This window comes from Ursus maritimus, unplaced genomic scaffold (assembly GCF_017311325.1).
Source record: "Ursus maritimus isolate PB19 unplaced genomic scaffold, ASM1731132v1 scaffold_6, whole genome shotgun sequence".
Taxonomy (NCBI): domain Eukaryota; kingdom Metazoa; phylum Chordata; class Mammalia; order Carnivora; family Ursidae; genus Ursus; species Ursus maritimus.
The window spans coordinates 70,976,931-70,998,366 of record NW_024426774.1 but is presented as its reverse complement, the minus strand read 5'-3'; the positions used below and the strand labels follow the sequence as shown (position 1 = coordinate 70,998,366).

The 21,436-nt window shown below is 48.7% G+C and overlaps 1 protein-coding gene across 1 annotated transcript in view; it reads left to right on the top strand.

Moving 5' to 3' along the window:
• The window catches only part of PRKCE (protein kinase C epsilon), a 512,271-nt gene that overhangs the window by 424,622 nt on the left and 66,213 nt on the right, over window positions 1-21,436 (top strand). The window contains exon 11 of the mRNA XM_040623514.1: window positions 5,047-5,201. Coding sequence (XP_040479448.1) covers window positions 5,047-5,201 — 155 coding nt within the window. The remainder of the gene's footprint in view (window positions 1-5,046; window positions 5,202-21,436) is intronic.

The window sequence follows — 21,436 nt, the reverse complement described above, 5'->3', positions numbered from 1 at the left end:
GGAGGTCAGAAAGGATCCAAACTCCCCGAATGAAGGGAGGGGGAGCGAAAAACTGATCTTGCTTTGAACATGGGTCCCTCCTATTTCAAAAGGGTTGATTCTGCTTTGGGGCCGTGCACATTGAGGCATATTGAGTAGAAAGCAGGTTTCAATGGAAGTTCAAAAATGAGCTAACGTTAGAATAAACTCCAGGCGAGGTTAACAACAGGAATAATGCAGGGAAACCAATTCTGGCTCACTCAACTAGAGCTTCGTGCGTGGTGGATATTCAAGAGCTCGTGCATTCGACAAAGACATACTGGCAGCCCGCTGTGTGCCAGGCTCAGGTCTAGTTGCTGGAGATCCAGTAAGAAATCCACCCGACAAGAATCCCTCCCTCGGGGCGCTCACACGGAGCGAATGTCGGATGAGCAGAGTTTTTATCGAGGGTCTCCTTAGTTACGGAGCTCAGAGCTAGTGGTGGTAGGGGTTGCTAGGAAGAATAAACTGTGTTCCTCAAGAAACTGACCATCTCACAAGGAGGTGAAGACACTGCCCACAGAAGAAAAGACCTGTTCAGAGCCGTAACTGAATACAGGGTGCTGATCCAGACAGACCCCTGTGGGGGCGGAGTGGTCATTGTGGGTGCTCGTCTCCAGATTCCACAGGCGGGAGGCTCTCTGCAGCAGGCTGACTTGTCTCTCGCTCCTTAAGCAGTAAGAATTTGCAGCTACAAAAATCAGAGAAAGGTTCCCTTATATCCCCCTAGCCTTCTTTCATTCTTCCACCCACACGGTGAATGTTGTTAAAGGGAATTATAGCAGCTTTTCCTTTGGGGTCGGGCTAATTCCCTTTACAAACTAATAGGGCAGAATTTCTAACAGTTCCTGCCCTCATGAAACAGACAGCTGGGGGAGAAAGACCTGAGTCAGTTACACAAATAAAACCCCTGAATGCTACAGGGAAGAACACAGCATATAATAAGGAGATTTGACCTTGTCAGAGAAGCTAGGACAGCTTCATAGAAGAAAAGATGGCTGTACTGGAATCTCAAGGATGAGGAGGGATTAGCCAGGGGAAGGGAGAGGGGAAACATGCCAAGCAGAGGGAACAGCATGAGCAAAGGTTCTGTGGCAAGAGGGAATTTGCTCTTGGGACAGAGGGAACCAGGGATGGCTGGAAGGGAGAGGACTCAGAAGAAGGTAGATGGGACAGGTCATAATGGGCCATCAGGCATATTAAGGAGATTCTTATTTATTCCAAGAGTAATAGGAAGCCCCTAAAAGAATAATCAGTAGGCAGAGAGGAGGGGGGGATGGGTTACACTCAGATTTGCATTTCGGCAGGTAACACAGTAGTATGACCCGCATTTGCTAGGGGACTGGTCATTGTGTGGAGCATTAGGAAGAAGGCACTCAGCAAGCATCTAGACAAGAGGCGATAATTACTTGGACCAGAATGGTGGCCATGAGCTGAGGCGGGCAGAGGCAGAAAGAAGTAGACAAGCGTAGCAGGTATAACGGGGAGAAGCAGCAGGGCTTGGTGGTGCATGTAAGGGGTGAGGGAGAGGGGGGTACTCAGAGTGACTTTCAGGTCGCTGACTTGTCCACAGGCACCCTGGATGAGGACCGGTTTGCTGGGGGGAAATGACTGAGTCCATTTTGAACCTGTTGGGTTGAGTGCTTTTGTGGCATCTGGAGGGAAATGTCAGAAACGCAGTTGGAGAGGGGCACCTGGGTGGTTCAGTCTGTTGGGCGTCTGCCTTCAGCTCAGGTCACAATCCCAGGGTCCTGGGATCAAGCCCTACGTCGGCTCTCTGCTCGGCGGGGAGCCTGCTTCTCCCTCTCCCTTTTCCTGCTGCTCCACCTGCTTTTGCGCTCGCTCGCTCTCTCTCTCTCTCTCTCTCTCTCTCTCTCAAATAAATAAATAAATAAATAAATAAATAAAATCTTTGGGGGGGAAAAAGCAAAATGCAGTTGGATAAGTGGGTGCACAGCTTGGAGGGAAAATGTGGCACGGAGGTTGATGTTCATGGGTCCCCTATGCCGAGCGAGGTGCATTAGACATTGTGGGTGTGGATGAGACCGCCCAGTGAGGACAGAGGAAGGTGGGGGGCCTAGGGCCCGGCCCGAGGGCTGCAGCACCTGATGACTGGAGAGGGAAGCCCGCATGAGCAGGCCCGAGACCACCTGCCTGAGACATGGGGAGGAAACCAGCCTGAAAGCCAGGAGAGCCAAGTGTTGTTTGGAAGAGGAAGTGCTCCGAGGAAAATACTGCTTAAAAGGACAGGAAGTGAAGATTCAGTAATGGTTAGCAGTTCTGCTGCCATTGATGACGATCGGATTAGGCCGCCTTCAAAGAGCAGCCTTTGCGAGGCAGGCACTTAACATATAATTTCATCCCCGTAAGACGTCTGCAAGGCAGGTCCTCTATCAGCTGCTCTTTACAGATGAGAAAACCGAGCACAGGGATGAAGTCATTGGCCTGAGCTCACATAGCCAGTGAGTGATGGATTTCGGTGGGAGCTCTTCTTGGTCACTCCATGGACCCTGTTCGTCTTAAGTGCTGTGTGTCTAGGGCTGGCGGAATCAAAAGCAGCCAGGGAGCAGAGAGGGGTGTGGAGAAGCGAGGTTTTCTCCCCTTGAAAGCCTTGGATTCTTTCAAACAGAGCCGAGGAAATAACGGCCTTGTTGCTGAGGCCCAGGTGCGTGCTGGTGCCCACAGGAGGGCATCCCAGGGGTTGGGCAACGCTGCGGTCCGGCCAGATCAGGGCGGTGCTGGGTGCGCGATGCAGCTGTACTTGCCGTGGGCGAGGCCTGCCCCCAGCACTCTGGGGCCCTGGTTCTTAGACTGGGGTCTGCGGTCACCTGGAAACTTGTGAGAGGTACAGATTCTCAGATTCACACCCCCCCCCCCCGGTCTTCCTAATGGAAAACTCAGGGGTGAGGGGTGGAATCCATGTTCTCACAAGTCATCGTGTAATTCCGATGCACAAGCTTGAGAACCTGTGTTCTTGGGGATCCTTGAAAACAGAAGAAGGAGAATCCAATGACTTCCAATCTTTGTGTCTCTCAGATGCTAAACAGCTTGGCAGAGCCCAGCTGGAAGCGTGGTGCTGAGCCCGGGCTGCACACCGCAGTCCCGTGGGGAGCTTTGTACACGACCCATGCCTGAGGCCCGCCCTCAGAAACTCTGGTCTCATGGGGCTGGGGTCCGCCTGAGCATTTGGCTTTTGTAATGAGGATTTGAATGGGGAATGGGTGATTGAGGGAATGGCTGGCACGGCGGCCTGGGTACTTTTGAGTCCAGAATTGTACTCTGGGGAGAAAACGAGGCAGGCCTTGAAGGGGAAAGTAGACAAATGGAAGAGAAGGTAGCCCTTTGTGAGTACCAGCATAGCTTGAGTAGATCTGGAGACGGTTGGGACAGAAGTGGTCTGAATTCATAACAACTCTTAATGATGGACTTATTTTCAAAGCAGTGCCAATAATAAATTAAATGTGCTGTCAAAGCTGCTTCACGAGTAAAGAAGGATCATGGTCACCTCTTCCTGGCAGCTTCACGTAGACTCTGTCTAGAGGTTAAGAATGTGCTCGTCCCTCTGGCCTCCCCAGCATCACTGGTTTCCCTTTGCTCCATGAACCTGCCTTCCCCACTGGCCCACTCAGCCCCTGCCCTCCGCATTCTCACCCTGTCCCCAAATCCGGGGATTTGTTCCTGCCCGCCCCCCCCGCCTCCTTGTTGTCTCGGGCCCTTGCTCTGCCCAGAATCCTCCGTGGGCTCCAGTTTAGAGAGCCCACCTTTCTCTTGCTCTTTCATCTTTAAGACACCCTGCTCCTGTTTAGTTTTCTTCATTCTGCCCATTTCCCCATCTCCACCCCTGCCTCCTAAGTTCCACAGAGACGGTGCTGGCTTGACATTCTTTCCCTCCCACCCAGCACAGCACCCCACACCTTACAGGCTTAGGGAATAGTAGCCAAGAAACTGCAAAAATGAATTTCCATCCGTCGGCTTCACACATTGTCATGGAGTGCAGATAAAGAAGGCCCCTCCTCTGATGAAGTATGAGCGTGGTTGGGTCATTCGGAGGCCACCTTGAGGAAGGAAGCCATAGGAAATGTGGCAAGATGGGAATCCCAGTAGGAACATCTTCCAGAGTGGAAAGTGGCCTCAGAAGAGGCCACAGAAGAGGCCACAGAAGGGGCACTCATAGCCTCGATAGCTCGTGGGACTTTGTAGTAGTTTCCCAGGGCTGCCTTCACACATTACCACCAGTTGGGGGCTTAAAACAATCTGAATCTATTCTTTCAGAGTTCTAGAGACCAGAAGTCCGGACCCAGTGTCACTGGGCCGAAAACAACATGTCCACCAGGCCCTGCTCTCTCCCGAGGCCCTCGGGGAGAGTCCACACTTGCCTCTTCCAGCTTCTAGAGCCGCCATGTTCTTTGGCTTGTGGCCACATTACAGTCTCTGCCTCTGTGGCCACATTGCCTTCTCCCTGCTTCTCAAATCTCCCCCCTGCCTTTCTCTAACAAGGACACCTGTGATTGCATTGAGGGCCACCCTGGTGATCCAGAATAACTTCCCATCTCAAGACTCTTATCGTAGTCACATCTGCAAAGTCCTTTTTCTCTGTCTCAGGTAACAGTCGCACGTGAAGGGATTAGGACATGGATATCTTGTGGGGAGCCATTATCCAGCCTACCACACATATAAAGGTAACTGGAGCCTCCAAAGGGTCAGAGACTTGTCCAAGGACACACTTCAAGGTTGTCATGGAAATCAAAGACCCGGGTCTCCTTTCTGTAGGTTTTGGGCTTCTTCTGCTAAACTAACCTGATGTTCATAAAAGTAAAACAGAGAAAGATTTAAAATAACACCTCATACCTAATATGTGTGCTGCCTGGATTCCCTGTCTTCTGTCTTCCGTCTGGGTTGTGTGCTGCCAGGATTCAGCCCACCCCTACGCCTTCTTCCCCCTTGAGTTTGGGCTCAGGGTATGCTCTCTGGCCTGTGTGGGCAGCGACAGTGGAATTACCTAAATGGCATTTTCTGCTCTCCTTTCAGGACCGCCTCTTTTTCGTGATGGAGTATGTAAATGGTGGCGACCTCATGTTCCAGATTCAGCGCTCCCGAAAATTCGACGAGCCTCGTTCCCGGTTCTATGCTGCAGAAGTTACGTCAGCCCTCATGTTCCTCCACCAACATGGAGTCATCTACAGGTAGCTCTTCCCTCCTTCTGCCTTCCCTGGAAGCGAAAAAATACAGAATTCTCCAGACACTTGAACTGACTTTGGCTCCTGCCCAGCTGGTCTCTTAGCAACCGGCTTTAGATTAGTTGTTTGTTCTAATTTGCTCGCAGAGGACTTTTTTGGGGGCTGTTTATCACTGTGAATGTTAATACTTGAATAGCCTCAGGAGATCTGACCCACTGTTTGTGCCAGTTTTGATGGAAAGCCCAAGCACAACATTTTAAAGGCTTGGTGCTGAGCGACCTTGGAGTGACCTTCATTTCTCTCTCTCCCCACCCTCTTCCTTCAACAGCAGGGCATTCTCTTTACTTTTTCCTTCTGTGCCATGAACTTCCTCCCCTTCCCAACCTCTTGCCACTTCCTGAGTTTGTTTGACTTAGCTGTCTCCAGCAGATAGAATCAGAGGACGAGGAGTTGCTTGGGGGTCTCTGGGTTATGATTCTAGAAGGAGGAGGGGAAGGGAGCTAGACAATATCCAACAGGAAGTTACTGCAGATCATCCAGTCCCTTACTGCCGCCCTGTCCCCCTTCCAAGAAAACATAGAAAACACACACACACACACACACACACACACTAATTTTCCAGTAAAGGACCAGGACTATTTACGCAGGCTTTTCTGTGAGGTCAGGAATTCTGGGAGGAGTAAATATTTATAATTAGCAACAAGGACACTAAAGTTCCTTAAGGTTTTCTCAATGACTGTCAATTTCTTGACTTGGTTCTTGCTCCCCCCACCTTTATTTCATTGGGTAGAAGAAAAGCTGGCCGGGTTCAACCCAGAACTTTGTCACTGGAACCTTCCTGACCCTCTCCTGGGAGCAGCGCTCTGACTAAATGCTCGTCGAGGGGTTCTGACCAACCCTCACCCCAGACTTCCTTTTTACTGACGGCTCTTAGTTTCCTAAAGTATGCGTCTCTCTGTTCAAAAATAGTTCATGCCTCCCCCCGGCCTACATAATGAAGCCCGAACTTTTCAGCCTGCCAGTCATGGCCGTCCACATCATGCGTCCCTGTATTTGCTTCCTATTGCTGTGTGACAAAATACCACAGATTTCAGGGCTCCAGACAGCACCCATTTATTATGCCCCCATTTCCATGGTCCCGGAGTTCAGGCATAGTGGACGCTGGCCCTCGGCTTGGGATCTCTCTGCTGTGATCAGCGTGTCAGTCAGGCCACATGCTTGTCTGCAGTTTGGGGTCCTCTTGTAAGCTCACGTGCCGATAGGCAGAACTCAGTTCCTTGCAGCACGTGGCTTGCTTCTTCAAGGCCAGCCAGAGAGAGAGCCTTTCCTGCTTGGAGTCTCTAACTCCAGGGAAGCCTTGGACCCTCTTTTAACAGGATCACCTGATTAGATTAGGCCTACCCAGGATAATCTCCCTTTTGTTTAACTCAAATGATTAGCGAGCTTTATTATATCTGCACAATTCCTTTGCCCTATAATGTCACATTATCTGGGTAGCGACACGACATCGCCTTTTCCACATTCTTTTGGTTAGAGGAAGTCCCGGCTTCCACCATACTCAGGGAGGGATTATGGGATTATACCAGAGTGGGACTCACTGGGGCTCTGCTTAAGTTGTGTCTGCTACATCCCAGTACACCTTTCTCGCCACACTCCCCATAGCACCTTGTTTTGAACCCACCAAGGTTCTCCGCTTTTCTCAAACCCACCTACCAATTCCCAGCTTGCCTGTGCATATGCCCTCCTCAGCCCTCTCTGTCCAGCCCAGAGGCCTCACACAGTACTGCCTGCCTGCACAAAGCCCGGTCCCACCAGCCAGAGCAAGTTTCTCCACCACCCACGCTTCCATTCACAATTGGGAATGAATGGGATTTGAGACTTCGGTTGCCGGGCTTACCACTGTCCTCCTGTATTAGTGTTAGGCATCGCTGTGGATCCTTCACTAAGTTGCAAACTCCCTTAAGGACGATTTGTTGTTGTTGTTGTTGTTATTATTATTATTATTATTATTATTATTATTTTCTAAACCCCTCAATCATCTTACCCGACACATTCTTCTTGTCTTACACATAGTAAATAGTCCACACGTGACCATTGACTTCAATTAGTTTAAAACCTTAATCTCTGCCCCCAGAGCCGCTCACAAGCCCGTTCAAGATCCAGGTGTTAGGCGTAGGAAGAGCTCACCCATACTACCAGGCGGTGCATTGTTAGGTGCCCGTGACCGGAAGAAGAGCTACCATCCTTTGAGATGCCATCCCCATTCCATCCCTGTAGTAGTGGGTATAATCACCCAGTTGACTGGCAGGGATCCAGAGCCTTCCCTTTAAGTAGCTTGCCCGAGGCCCTACTTGGTCAGTGGCAGACCTCGAAGCCTCAGTGACTGATCGGCAAGCTCGTGCTCTACACATGACACCTGTCACCCTGCCTTTTCAAGGCCAAGTCCAAACTCTTTGGCTGGTCATCCCAGGTACTCCAAAACTCACCTCTCCCTTACATGTCTACCTCTCCCCTTTCCACCTCCCTCTCCTCACACTGTGAACACTTTTGCTCTCTTGGCTTCTATGAGCTGCACTACCCGCCCCCCCCCCGACCTCAGTCTCTCAGCCTGGCTGCTGCTCCCCTCCAACCTCCATTTTCTAAATGCTGCTTTTCGCCAGGGCCTTCATCCCACCTTCCTCCCCCTCTAAATACTCTGCCTGAGCAAGTCCGATATGTGCATGCTTCCAAATGACTCCTGTGTGCCGGCGACCCTGTGTCACTACATCCAGCCCCCAGTTATCCCCAGAACGCAAACAAGCTCTCTCCCCCAAACCGCTCTCTCAACGCTTGACCTTGGGGCCTTCTGCCTTCTTCCGATGTGAGTTTGCAGTCGTTGACGGACTTGACTCATTCACTGTCCCTCAGGTCCCTGCACTCCTCTCTGTCTTCCCTGTCCACTGCTGCCCACCATTCTTTCAAAGCACGTGGGTGTCACACACTCCCTTTTTAGCCTCCTTCAGACAACCTCGTGCCCCAGGCCTGCCGCACACAGCTGTGTGGTCTGGGCACAATGCAAGAGCGAAGGGCACAGGCAGTGAGTGGTGGTGGCGTCTAGGCCGACTCTGACGGTGTAGCTGGCCTCAGCCCGGGGAAGGGGTGCTTTTTCTACCCAGAGGAGATGGCTTATTGTGTCTCTCACAAAGACGCCATCTGTGCTCACGGGGCACAGGGCTCACAGTGACCCCCAATGATCTTATGACCCTTAGCACTGCTCCCTCCCACCATACACCCCACCCGCTGGGTACTCCGGATTATCTGCCGTTCTGCCCCCAGTGCCGTTTCTTTTCATTTCTTGGAGCCTCTGTACCCCCGTCCCTGGAAATACCTTGCTCCTAATCTGTGTCTTGATCAGTGAGTGGTTCCCAGCTCACATCCATGTTCTGACTGCCTCAGAGTCCCTGGTTCAAAAGGTACAGAAATCCCATAATACTGGAGGAGGGGAAATAGATAAGGATATTAGTGAGAAAAAAAAAACAGCCCTGAGTTTATGATGGCGGAGGCTGCGTGATGCGCACATGGGGGGGTCGCTATCCTATCTACTGTTGTATGTGTTTGAAGTTTACCGTAATTATAATATCGTTTTTTAGAAGAATAGCAATTCCAGGGTGACTTTCTAGAGTTTTCGATTCAATAGATCTGGAGCGGGGCTCAGAAATTTATATTTTTTAAAGTGTTCCTCAGGTGACTTGGGGACCAGAGATGGAGAAAAATTCTGTTCTGCCTCTGGACTGTGTCAAGCGCCCCCCACTAATGTGAGGCTCTCCCTGACCACCAGTCTGCCCTGGGGATCATGCCTTCTCTCTCTACTGGGCATTTAGCAGGTTCGCTTTGCAGAGCTGATGTTTTTGTTTAAGATACCTGTTCTGTGATTGAGAACTCCCCACAGGAGTGCTCACCTGGTTGGCCTAGAACAATAGCCTGCTTATAGTAGGTGTTCACTGAATGGTTGTTCTTCTAGTCTCTAATGCTCCAGAGCCTTCCAATCCAGCGCGTTGCTCCCTCCTAGGTGTGTACTTCTTAAAAGTCTGTGTTGGAAGCATTCCTAACTCCTTGACCCTACAAGGCCCAAATTCCTTCCTCTCTCTCATTTTATGGGTTAATGAGGATGCTAGGATCTCTGTTTCCCATGTTGCTTTGTGTTAAGCTGCCGCAGCAGAGGAAAAGGGGCAGCGTGTGTGCAGCGGGCTGGGGAGGTGCTGAGTGTGTCTCCACCGATTTGCCTCTGGCTGTTCTGAAGCCCCGGCAGAGACCACGGTTTGGGTGATACAGCGGCTTATTTGGGAGATTGGCAAGGCCAGGTTTTGGAGGAGGAAGCTGATTGGAGTGGAAATGGAATTTTCGGCCTTCCTGCTGGAATTTATACACACACTAATTAGCAGCTAACTGGCCGGTGTTCAAGAATGAAGGAAAGAAGTCATTTCTCTGGCTGGTGGCTCACACTTCAAGGAGAGCCCACGCTGACGGGCACGGCCCCCTTTCTTCTGGTCCTTGTCTGATTCAGTTTCCAGCACCAGACGGCCCAGGGCAACGTGTCTCTGTCCCCCGTCCAGTGTTCCTGGGACTCCTCTGTGTGCTATGGCAGAAGCTGGTACTGTGTGTCCAGCCATGGCTTAAATAAAAAGACCTCTTTCCTCCTTTGTCCCTCCCCCACCACACACAGTGAGAGGCAGAGGTTTTGAAGGGTAGGCCTTCTTTAAGAGTGGGTTCAGAGAACTTTCTCTTCCTCTACATCAGGCTCGCTGCCCGTCCATTTTCGTCTGAGCGTTCAGTTGGAGCAGCTGAGTCTCCGAGAGCACCCCTGTCTCTGTGCAACGTGAGAGAGAGAGAGGGTGCAATCCACCTCGGAGAGGAGAGCGGGGCCCTTGGGAAGACAACCAGAGGCTTGGCAGTTAGGAATGTATCTTTGTAATCTTCCAGAGTTCAGAAGTCAGGACCCCTCTGGCGGAGGGTGGTGAGAACGTGGCCTCGGTCACACCGGCCAAGCATCCTAACACTCCATGCCTCAGTGTCCTCACTCGTAAGGTGGGAATGATAGGTGTACGTACCCATCTCATGAGGTTGTGGAGATTTCGTGATTTAAGTCCTAAATACTTTTGAACAGTGAATGCCACAGTAGGTCCTCAGTAAAGGTTAACTCTCTTATTATATCTTGATTTTTATTAAGATGGATTGAAAGAACACTGGAAAGCTTTTATCCAGCCCGAGCTCCAAAAGGGATTCCCAGGACCACATGAGAAGAATGAATTCCTTTTTTCCTTCTGATAAAATTTAGTTCCTTTTTTTTTATTATTATAAAAGTAGTAGTCCTAGGAAAAATAAAAATGTCAGCAGCAGAGAAAGGTATAAAGAGTCAGTTTTCCCTTCACCAACCTTAGAGCTACCCAGGGTAAAACAGTGGAACGGTTTCTAGAGAATCCTTCGAGAGCCCTTCTTGAGCAAGTTCCGGAACGTCTTTGTGACTGGCTTCCATTGACCCGGAGCTCAGACAATGCCTGCACTGTCTCCTGCATGCGGGAGCTGTGATCGCTCCACGTCAGACGGTCAGACCGAGGAGGGAGAGGTGAAGGATCTGAAAGCCAGTGGGGAATGACAAGGCATTTTACTCGTGGGAAGTCTCGTTAATGATTAGCATCTCGAGTGGAGCCCTAAAATTTGGTCTTTATCTAACACAGGGGAAGTTATGACTTCTCCCTTACTTCCTCAGAACTTTCCATCTTTGGTGAGTTCTCACCACCACTCCCCAGCAGCCATCCTGCGCTGAGAGCCTGTTGTGCCCCTGGTTGCCCGAACTGGGGGCAGCAGGGAGCCACGAGGAGAGAGGTGTCTCTGCTTTGGCCCACTCCAGATCACCCCGTACTCAAGAGGTGCTTAGGAAAGGCTCTCCTTGTTGATAATCATGTTTCTAAAAAATCAAATAAGAATGAAGAGAATGGAACAACGATTTAGGCAATACCTCTGAGAACCTAATAAACCTGAATCTTTTTTTTTTAAAGGATTTTATTTATTTATTTGACAGAGAGACAGCCAGCGAGAGAGGGAACACAGGCAGGGGGAGTGGGAGAGGGAGAAGCAGGCTCCCAGTGGGGGAGCCCGATGCGGGGCTCTATCCCAGAACGCCGGGATCACGCCCTGAGCCAAAGGCAGACGCTTAATGACTGAGCCACCCAGGTGCCCCTAAACCTGAATCTTAAATGCCTTGTCCTCAGTGGGACAGAAAGACAAAGTCAGGAAGGGGGGGGGCTTAGAAGAGGTCTCCCTGGACAGAGCGGGAGACATACTGAGGTCTGTAGCTATGCTCTGCAAGCCAGACCTCCCTGGAAAATGCACATGGAGTTGTGATATAAACTGCAGCCTTGTCTTCCTGCTAGTCAAAGGGGGAATGTGTGTGCCTAGCTTGGGGAATGATAGCCTGCCTCGAACCCTGGGATCATCTCCTGCCATTGACACAATTCGGCATTTCCTGACTTGGGGAAGGGCTCTAGATAAAGCCTGTGCTAACAAATGGAAGGTCTAATAAATATTAGATTCCTGTCNTCTTTCCCTACATTCTAATTCATCTAATGCTAATAAAAACAGAGGAGGAGAAAGAGGAGGAGGAGGAAATAGGATGATTTCTTCCTTCTTTCTTCCTTCCCAATCTTCTATGACCTGCCTGCAGAAAATCACTCAGGACGCTCTGGGATCTTCTCCCCCACAGAGCGTTATCCTCCGCTGTCAGCATTCCTCCAGCCATTCTCGAAAATGATATTGTGATATAAACCTCCTGAGGATATGAGGGCTGAGTGTGTAATGGGAGGGTGTCGGGAGTCTCCAATGTTAGATCAAGGAGGGCTCCGAGAGATCTAAACCAACTCCGTTTTCTAGATGCGGAACTTGAAACCAAAACTGGGCAGGAACTCACCGAAGTTTACACAGTGAGGTACTATAAAGCTTAGATGTTATTTTAATCAAAGATATACATGGAGATAAAGAGTCAAACCATTCTACAAGGAGCTTAAACAAATAAAAAGCTGTTTTCTGCCCTCCTTCCCACTCCTGCCCAGTTTCCTCTTCCACTGAGACAACTATTTTCAGTTTTTTCAGCTGATGCTTTTGGGACGGACCTCTGTATTTCTGAATAACATGCTTTTATTGTTACTTTTGTCAAACTTTATTTTAGGCACTATGTAGTGACTGTCCACTGTGGAAGTGAGAGTGTGCTTCTCTGCCCCGCTCCCTGCCTGCTCACTGCCCCACGACATCCGCACTCCCATCCCAACCTCCCATCCTCCCTTCCTCTTAGTAGACTTTACTGTAATTGTGGTTAAATGAATATACATTTGTATACATTATTATGACTGTGAAGTACTATTGGGGGGCGCCTGCGTGACTCAGTCAGTTAAGCATCTGCTTCCGGCTCAGGTCATGATCTCAGGGTCCTGGAAGGGAGCCCTGTGTTGGGCTCCCTGCTCAGCAGAGAGTCTGCTTCTCCCTCTCCCTCTGCGCCCCCCACCCTATCCACGCTCTCTCTCTCAAATAAATAAATAAAACCATTAAAAAAAAAAAAAAAGACTATTTGGAACTTAGCCATGTGGTAAGCTATAATTACTTTTCCTGTACCTTTTTCTTTGTTTTCCCTGGAGATAATTATCTCTTTGCTTTCCACGTGGTTATTCAACACAAACCCTACAAATTGTCCACATCTCCCTGCAGGATGTTTCAGTGCAATGGGTACTCTGTCAACTTCATGTTCGTGGGTAGCTCTTTCCTGGAGCCCTCCAAACCACTCCAGTCTGAACAGTGCCCCCATGGCTGCTGCCTAGCCATCATCCTGGGCTGTCCCCGTACTGCTGTCCTCATGCTTCCTTTGGTCTCCCTCTTCCGTGAAAGCTCCTGTCTCTTGTACCTCACATCTCTTTCTCAGTATACTCCCTTGATGTAGTGAAGCAGCCCCAGCAGTTTTTTGAGGAGGACGGGCAATACGTTTTTGAGACCTTCCTTTTATATGTAAAATCATCTTTATCTCACTCTCAAACTTGATAAAGGCTTTGGCTGGGTGTAGAATTCTAGACTGAAATCCATTGTCACTCAGAATTTGACGGTATTGTTCCATTGCCCTCTAACTTCCAGTGTGGCTGTTAAGAAGTCTGAAGTTATTTCAATTCTCGATCCGTTGTATGGATCTTTTTTTCTGGAAGCTTGTTCCTTACCTATTAAGGATGTGGTGTAGGCCGTTTCTCATCCATTGCACCGGACTCCCGATAGACTTTTTCAACTTAGAAAAACGTTTCCTGGGGTGCCTGGGTGGCACAGCGGTTAAGCATCTGCCTTCGGCTCAGGGCGTGATCCCGGCATTATGGGATCGAGCCCCACATCAGGCTCCTCCGCTATGAGCCTGCTTCTTCCTCTCCCACTCCCCCTGCTTGTGTTCCCTCTCTCACTGGCTGTCTCTATCTGTGTTAAATAAATAAATAAAATCTTAAAAAAAAAAAAAAAAAGAAAAGAAAAACGTTTCCTTCAGTTCTGGAAAATCTTTCTTTCTTTAAGGATTCTTTCTGTTTTCTCTTTCTGGAACTGTCATTTGGGTATTGGATTAGTCCACTTGGCCTTTATTGTAGACTAATATGGCTAGCCACATAGTTGGGAAACTCCTGACTGTCGATACTTTTAGCACTTTCCTCTTCGAGTGTTCACATTACCCTGGGAAGACTCTTCCAGCATCCTACCCAAAGGGAAAAGGCTTAGCAGCCAGTACTGTAGGAGCTACGTGAGGAGGCAGACCTGCAGGGCCCCGCTCCCAGGACACGTTGTCCAGAGAACTTCTCCAGTCCCAGCTCTGTATCCTGGTGCCTGCCCTCTGCCCCATCTCACCCTGTGTCCAGAGACCCTTTGTTTCTCTTCTCCAGAGGGTAAACCTCTGGGAGCAGGGAAGGGGCTGTGCAGAGTAAAGAAGAGGATCTGAGTTTATAATTGCTTTTCAACCAACTGTTTTTCTCTCTCCCCACCTTCATCTCCAGAAGCAACTGGCACTACAAATTCCTGAGCTGTGGGTGGGACAGAGGATAGGAGATTCTAGAGTGTAAATGTAACCATTCTTGACTTTCCCCATTGTGGGTTCTTGATTCAGCGCTTTCTCAAGTCTACTTTTTTTTTTTTTAAAGATTTTGTTTATTTATTTACTTAGAGTGTGCATGAGCAGTGGAAGGAGCAAAGGGAGAGGGAGAGAATTTCAAGCAGATTCCCCACTGAGTGTGGGGCCCTATGTGGGGCTTGATCTCATGACCCTGAGATCATGACATGAACTGAAATCAATAGTCAGGCACTCAACCAACTGAGCCACCCAGGCGCCCCTCTTTCTCGGGTCTGTTATTTACCACTCATCCCTTTGCTTTCCAGCTTCCCAAATTGTGTTGCTGTTGTTTCTTCTCTCCTTCTCCCCATCTTTGTGTAGTTAGGTCTTTGTGTGTAATTTTGGGAAGGAGAGAAAAATAGTTGTGGCTATTCAAGCTACTCTCTTTATCCAGAAGTCAATAATAATAACAAAAACAAGAGCCACAGCACACCACAGCAGCAGTGGCAACAGCAACCGGGGATAATAAGACCCTTATTTAGCCTTTGTTATAAACCCAATTCTGTTCTGCACACTTCACACCTATGAACTCACTTAATCATCCCAGCAGCCCTCTGCAGGAGATTCTGCCATTATCCATTGGCTTCGTGATCTCTCTGAAGAAGGAGATCCTGCCAGATCCCACCCTCTGCCGCCACTGTTAGGTCTCCCTGTCCCATTGCTGCGAGCTGTGATTTCGGGTGGGAGACAAAGCTGTATATTGGGGACAGTGCTGAGTTTGGACTCGGGGAACTGCAGCCGTGTCCTGGCTCTGCCTCATCTTTGTTGTCTTCCTAGGCAGAATACTTAAACTGCCTGGAAGGTAGTTTCCTCATTCCCCCATGGAATTACCCGGGACTGTTTTGAGAATCACATGAGAACGCATTTACAGAAGTACTAAGTACAATCCTCGGCTCCTGGGAGGCTCCATACGTATTGGTTAGATGAATGGGGAGTGGAGGGTTATGGGGTCAGAGGATGGTATGTGCTGAATTGTGTCCCCTCCAAATTTGTGTGTTGATCTCCTAATCCCCCATACCTTAGAATGTGGCTGTGTCTGGAGATAGGGCCTTCAAAGAGGTGAAAGGTAAAATGAGGTCACATGGGCGGGCCCTAATCTGATAGGACTGGTGTCCTTCTAAGAAGAGTTGACGAGGACACAGAAGTGCATAGAGGGGGCCGTGTAAAGACACCAGGAGAAGACCCATTTACCAGCTGAAGAGGGAGGCCCCAGAAGAAGCCAGTCCCGCCAGTACCTTAATCTGGGACTTCCAGCCTGGGAGAAATAAATTTCTGCTAAGTCATGCAGTCTGTAGTACTTTGTTATGGCAGCCCTAGCAAACCAATAGTGAAGTCCCAGGTTCAAGTCCCAGCATTGCCGCTTACTAACTGTGTCGCCGTGGGCGATGTCCTGATCTCCTTGAGCCCCAGTTTCCTCATCTATAAAATGGAACTGATAATAAGTAAAATGTGATGGCCAAGCCCGCAGTCTTGGCGTAAATTGAAAAACTTAAGTCAGCTAATGGACACAGAAAAACCTCTGGAAGTTATTTGGGGCCCAGCAAGTCTTACAGAGGTCCAGGCACACAGCGGCGATGATGGGGCCATAATGCCCTTTTTTGAGGGGCTCAGGGTGGTAGGTATGTGATGACGCATCCCCCCGTGCACGTTAAAGGGCCCACCTAGGGCAAGGCCAGATCTCGGGACCAGGTACTATTCCAGAGAAGGGAGTCTCTTCTTGGCAATATTTCAATACTGTGAGTACTCGGGGACCCTGGGATAGGACAAGCAAGCACATGACAATGACCAGCGGGCTGAAGAGACATGCTTGCGCTGGAAAGCTGCAAAGTCTGACTCTGGTGCCTAAGACTTCTTGCGGGGCTCCCTTTGTATCTGTCCATCTCCAGGAGTTCCTCGTGACACCCCCACCACCCGATCCGTTTCGGGACCTGCTTCAGCAAACACACTGACTTTAGCAATGAGCAGTTTGGTAACGAGAGTCATCCTGTCCCTGTACCATGTTGTGTAATTGAAGGGCTTGTCCTCCTGATGAAGGAATGGTAAATATCATCCAAGAGTTTTTCAGTAGTAGTTACTTTTCTGTGGGGCCGGGTTTACTTAAATGCAAGATCATCTTTACCCCAAACTGTTTCTGTGCAGTGTTACCTGCCAGTAACAGCACAGGGTGGTGTCACTGGAACATGATAAAGGGGAGAGACAAGGAGAGACAGAGACTGAGCTTGTTTGGGCTGAAAAGCCAAATTTACATTCCTCTGAGGAAGCCACATTATTGCTGACCTGATCAGAAGTAGAATTCTGACTCTCACTGACATCAGAGGCTCAGAGCAAACAGGAAGTTTGGAACCAAGGGGAAATTCCTGATTAAATTTGTTTGAGGGTTTCAGCTAATAGTATGTGTTCAAAAAAAAAAAATCAGGGACCTTGTCATCTATTTTTATATTTCTCATGACACCTCCCATAGAACTGAGAAGCCAGCATGATGGTAAAGGACTTCTGGGCTCAAACTGTCTTCACTGCTCATTAGGTTTATGATCTTGGGCAAGGAACTTACTTCTCTAACCTCAGTTTCTTAATCTGTGAAGTGGGGATGTCACCTTCCTCGGAGGGATATTGGGAGAAGCAATTACACATTGATACTGGTAAAGTAATTACGATCATGTCTGGTACAAGTAAGTACTCCTTAAGTGTTAGCTGCTGTCATTATTATCGTATTATTCTGTTTGACAAGTGGCTGAGTGAACAGTTGATAAGATTCACTTTGTCTGTCTTGAAAATTTCATGATGAACGTATCGTGGCAGCTGGCACACGCCTGGAAACACCTTGTCACGGTACAGCTTCCAAAGACGAGTCTGAGGAGGTGGGACTTGCCTTAGGAGGAGGCAATTGATAGCTGTTATTTTTATGACTATTATTATTTTATATTAGTATTTTATGACTGTAAAACGTGCTCTAGAAAGAAGAAATCTCGGAGCATGTGTTACTGCAGTAGTCGGCTGTCAAGCCTGAATCCTTCCCAGGTATACTCAGAGGGTTTTGTTTCTTCGGTGCCTTTGGCTAATGACTGAACTACTAAAAATGGGAATTCTTGTAGCAAACAATGGGTGGCTTTGCCCGATGGGAAGCAGAGTGTACGGGAACATCGGAGCTGGTCCTGTGGTCTCTGCGGGGCCCTGGCTGAATCCAGAATGGCTCAGCCTGGGCGGTGGGGGGCAGGGTGCTTCAGCACGTGGAGCCCACAGGGGTCATACTGAATTGTCTTTGCTTCTTTCTTTGGTCATGTGGTAACAGGCTGACCATTCCTGCAGATTAATTATCATAAAACAAGGAGTTGACGCAGTCTCTGGCTCAGAAGTCTGTAATCATGCTCTGTTATCAGGATAATGTCTAGACTACTTCTGCCTCTTACCCAAAGCCATCCCCAAGCTGACCCTCTTAACTAGCTTCATCTCTGAGATTTGCACACATTCTCTCTCTACCCCCTCCCCCACCCCCCAGCTTCTCAAGTGTTTCCCCTGCCGAGTTCCTCCTTGAATGTTTTCCTGAGCCTGACGGGTATCCTCATCGACAACAGCCACGCACACTGTGCTTGCGGTGCCTAGATCCTGCGCATCGATGGTCACAACAGAACGCCACCCTTTGCCTTTTCCTGGACTACCGTACCTTCCTTTTCACTTTCTATTTTGTTCTAACTCACATCCTTTGAGATTCAGCTTCAGCTCATCTCCCCTGGCCCTCTTCAAGGCAGTTAGTGCCCTCTTCCTCCTGTTAACATTGCATCTTGTTCCATTATATAATAGCATTTCTCACATTGTACTGTAACCGTTTCTCGGTCGAAAGGTTGTAGAGAGAGAGCTTCCCCCAATTACGCTAAACTTATGGTTTTGCCCCATGGCCCTTGATTTCTTGGCCAACCCATTCAAATATATCAAGGAAGCACCTCCGGGAAGGTGGGGGAGTTTTCTAAACATATTTGGCCACAGAATGAATTTTCTAATGGACTTCTTGCTGGACCAACATTTCCCTGGGCCCTGTTTCTGTGTGCTGTGCCCCTTCCATGAGTCTTTTTATTCTTCAGTGTCTGGTTGATGGCCCACTGCAGTGGAAGGAACATGGGGCTGGGAATCAGGGCCCAGCACTCTCAGGAACTGGCCCAACCAAGTGGCCTAGGCAGATTCTCCTTTCTGGACCTCCGTTCCCTACATGTAGGCAGGATTGTTGATCTAGCCCTGTGACCCTAAGAGGTGGGTCTGGGAATGCCTTGAACAGAATCTGAAAATGAAACTCTGAAAAGCATCTCCAAAGGATCTCAGTGAGGCTCTGGAAGTAACTGAATCCAAGTAGCAAGAGTACCTGGTGCCCTTTGGAAGGGTTCAGAGGTGTGGCCGTCGATTCCCATGATCCCTTGGAACATGAGACGTCATCAGCAGGTGGTCCCATTTGCTGCTGAGTATCAAATCACCATATGTGAGTTCCCCTCCCTAATGTCTCCAAAGTCCTCCCTCTCTTCAAGGCTCTGATGTAGCCGAGTTAAATGTTTATCCCTGTAGTGAGCAGACTTCCCTTGAGGGCCTGAAACCCACCATGTGGGCAAGAAGTGGCTGAAGAACGGGGCTGCTTGCTTAGAAAGTTGTGGTCCCATTGGGACTGAGAATCTCATGCCCATGGGTCAAAAACCCTCTCAGAAGTGGGGCATCTGTCCGATGAAATTTGCCCCCTTGTTAGAAATCTGCTCATGTAAAAGCATTCATCCGAAGGGGATTTCTATTTGGGTTCGTACCTTTTCTTGAGAAGCAACCAAAAAAAAAAAACAAAACAAAAAGGCTCTTGTTTAGAGAGCACTGTGCTTAAGCAGATGCTCATTTATTCAGTCAATGATTGTCAAGTCCCCTTGGTATGTCAGGTGGAGGACTTCAGGGTGCCATGAAAAGGAAAAGACACACATTCTCTGCCCTCTTGGCACTCAAGTTTGGGTGGGGATGCCAGATAATAAAATAAGCAGTAACAATAAAAACTGATAAGAATGATGATAGGGAAAGGCTAGGGTACTAGGGAGCCACATAGCAGAGATGCCTCAGCTACTTGGAGAAAGTCAAAGAAGACTTTCTGAGGGAAGTGACCTCTCCCCTAGAGGCCCAAAGGGGTAAGTAGGAGTTGGCCAGAGTGAGAGCATGTGGGAGAGTGAGCCAAGGAGTGGGAATAGGATGTGCCAAGGCTTGGGGTGAGGGAATGCCAAATGGGCCTGTGGGTCTAAAGAATTTCTACATGCCCATATCTCAGACCACAAAGGGAGGCCTGGTGAGCAATGAGGCTTGAGGGAAGGCCAGGGTCACCATCCTAAGGGCCACAGATGAACTGTGAGAAGTAATGTCCCTGCACAGGGACGTGATCTTAGATTGTATGATAAGTGGGGGCTGTGGAAGAGGGGCCTACTATTTAATAGAATTTCAGAGGTGGAAGCAAACTGGGAGGTCAGCTCCCAGTTCCATCCTTCATAGATAAATAAACTGAAAGAGAGGTTGGGTGACTTGTCCAAGGACACTCTGTCTTTTGGCGACACAGGCAAAATTAGGAGTTGGGGTGTATTTTGATGGTGTGTGTTGATAAACTGGCTCCAAACAGAAATACCTAATTTGTAGCTAACTGCCGTGGCGTAAATATTCCCCATGTGGTCTATTTCAACCTACCCGTGTTTAACCATCAGCTCACAAAATTCTTGGAGATTGAGCAGTCTGGTTTGTGAGCCAGTACAAGCCAGCAACAGCGTACCAGAGGGAAAGCTGACTCTGTGCACCTCTTCCCTGCTCTGTGATCTGTGACACTTTGCTGGTGGTTTGAAATCAGCGGTGGAATTCAGCAAATGCTACAGATCAAGGTTTGTTCCCCTGGAGAGCTATTGTTAAACATTGACCAGCACACTGTTATAAAAGGAATCTGTAGTTTAAGTTGGGGAGTGCCGTTCAGGTCACCCACATCCTTACCGATTATCTGCCTGTTTGATCTATCACTGAAAGGGGCCATTTGTCCATTTCTCCCTTCAGTTACAATTATCTTTTTTCCTAACGATTTTTCTGAGATATGATTCACGCAGTGTACTATTCACCCACTGCAGGTATACAAATCAGTGGGTTTTTTTGGTTTGGTTTTGGTTTTTTTGGTGTCTTCACACATCGCTACAGTTGGCTTTAGCACATTTCCGTCACCCCAAAAAGAAGCTTCGTTCCTTCTAACCATCATTGCCTCAGCCTCCCACCCCTCACCCCCAGCCCTGGGCAACCACTTATCTACCTTCTTTCTCTTTAGATATTTCACATAAATGGAACCTTGCAAGACGTGGTTTCTCGTGACTGGCTCTCTGGATGTTTGCAAGGTCCATCCATGTTGTAGCATGCATCAATTCCTTGTTCCTTTTTATGGCTGCATAGCGTCTCTTTGTATGGAGATAGCACATTTTGTGCATTCATTCATCAGTTCGTGGACCCGTGGGTTATCTGCCTGCTGCTGTAAGTATTGCCGTACGCGTCTTCGAGAGGACATACGTTGCCATTTAGCGCAGCTGTGTGCCTAGAAGTGAAAGTGCCAGGCCCAGTGGCAACCGTGTTTAACTTTCTGTTTTCCAGAGCGGCTGCGCGCTCTCACCTTCCCACCAGCAGCATGTGGAGGTTCCAACTTCTCCACATCCTGGCCAGCACTTGTTATCGGCTGGCTTTTTGATGACACATCCGAGCGGATGTGATGTATATCCCATTGTGCGTTTGAGTCCTCTCAGTTTTTGCCTCTAGTTTGATCCTCTGTTGTTAGGTCTGTACCTGTTTGGATTTTAGGTCGTTTGGAAGAATTGACCCCCTTGTCATTATGTAATATGCCTTTTTATTCCTGATAATTTTCCATATTGTGAAGTCTGCATTGTCTGAAATTCATATTGGTAATCCAGCTTTCTTTTAGCTAGTGTGAGGACTAGATATTTCTTTATCCATCCCTTTCTGTTTGTTGTTTTTTGATCTCCTCCCACAATCTCTGTCCTTTGTTTGGTATATTCAGATTATCTTTCTTTGGTGTATTCAGAGTATTGATATAATTGAATTGATATCT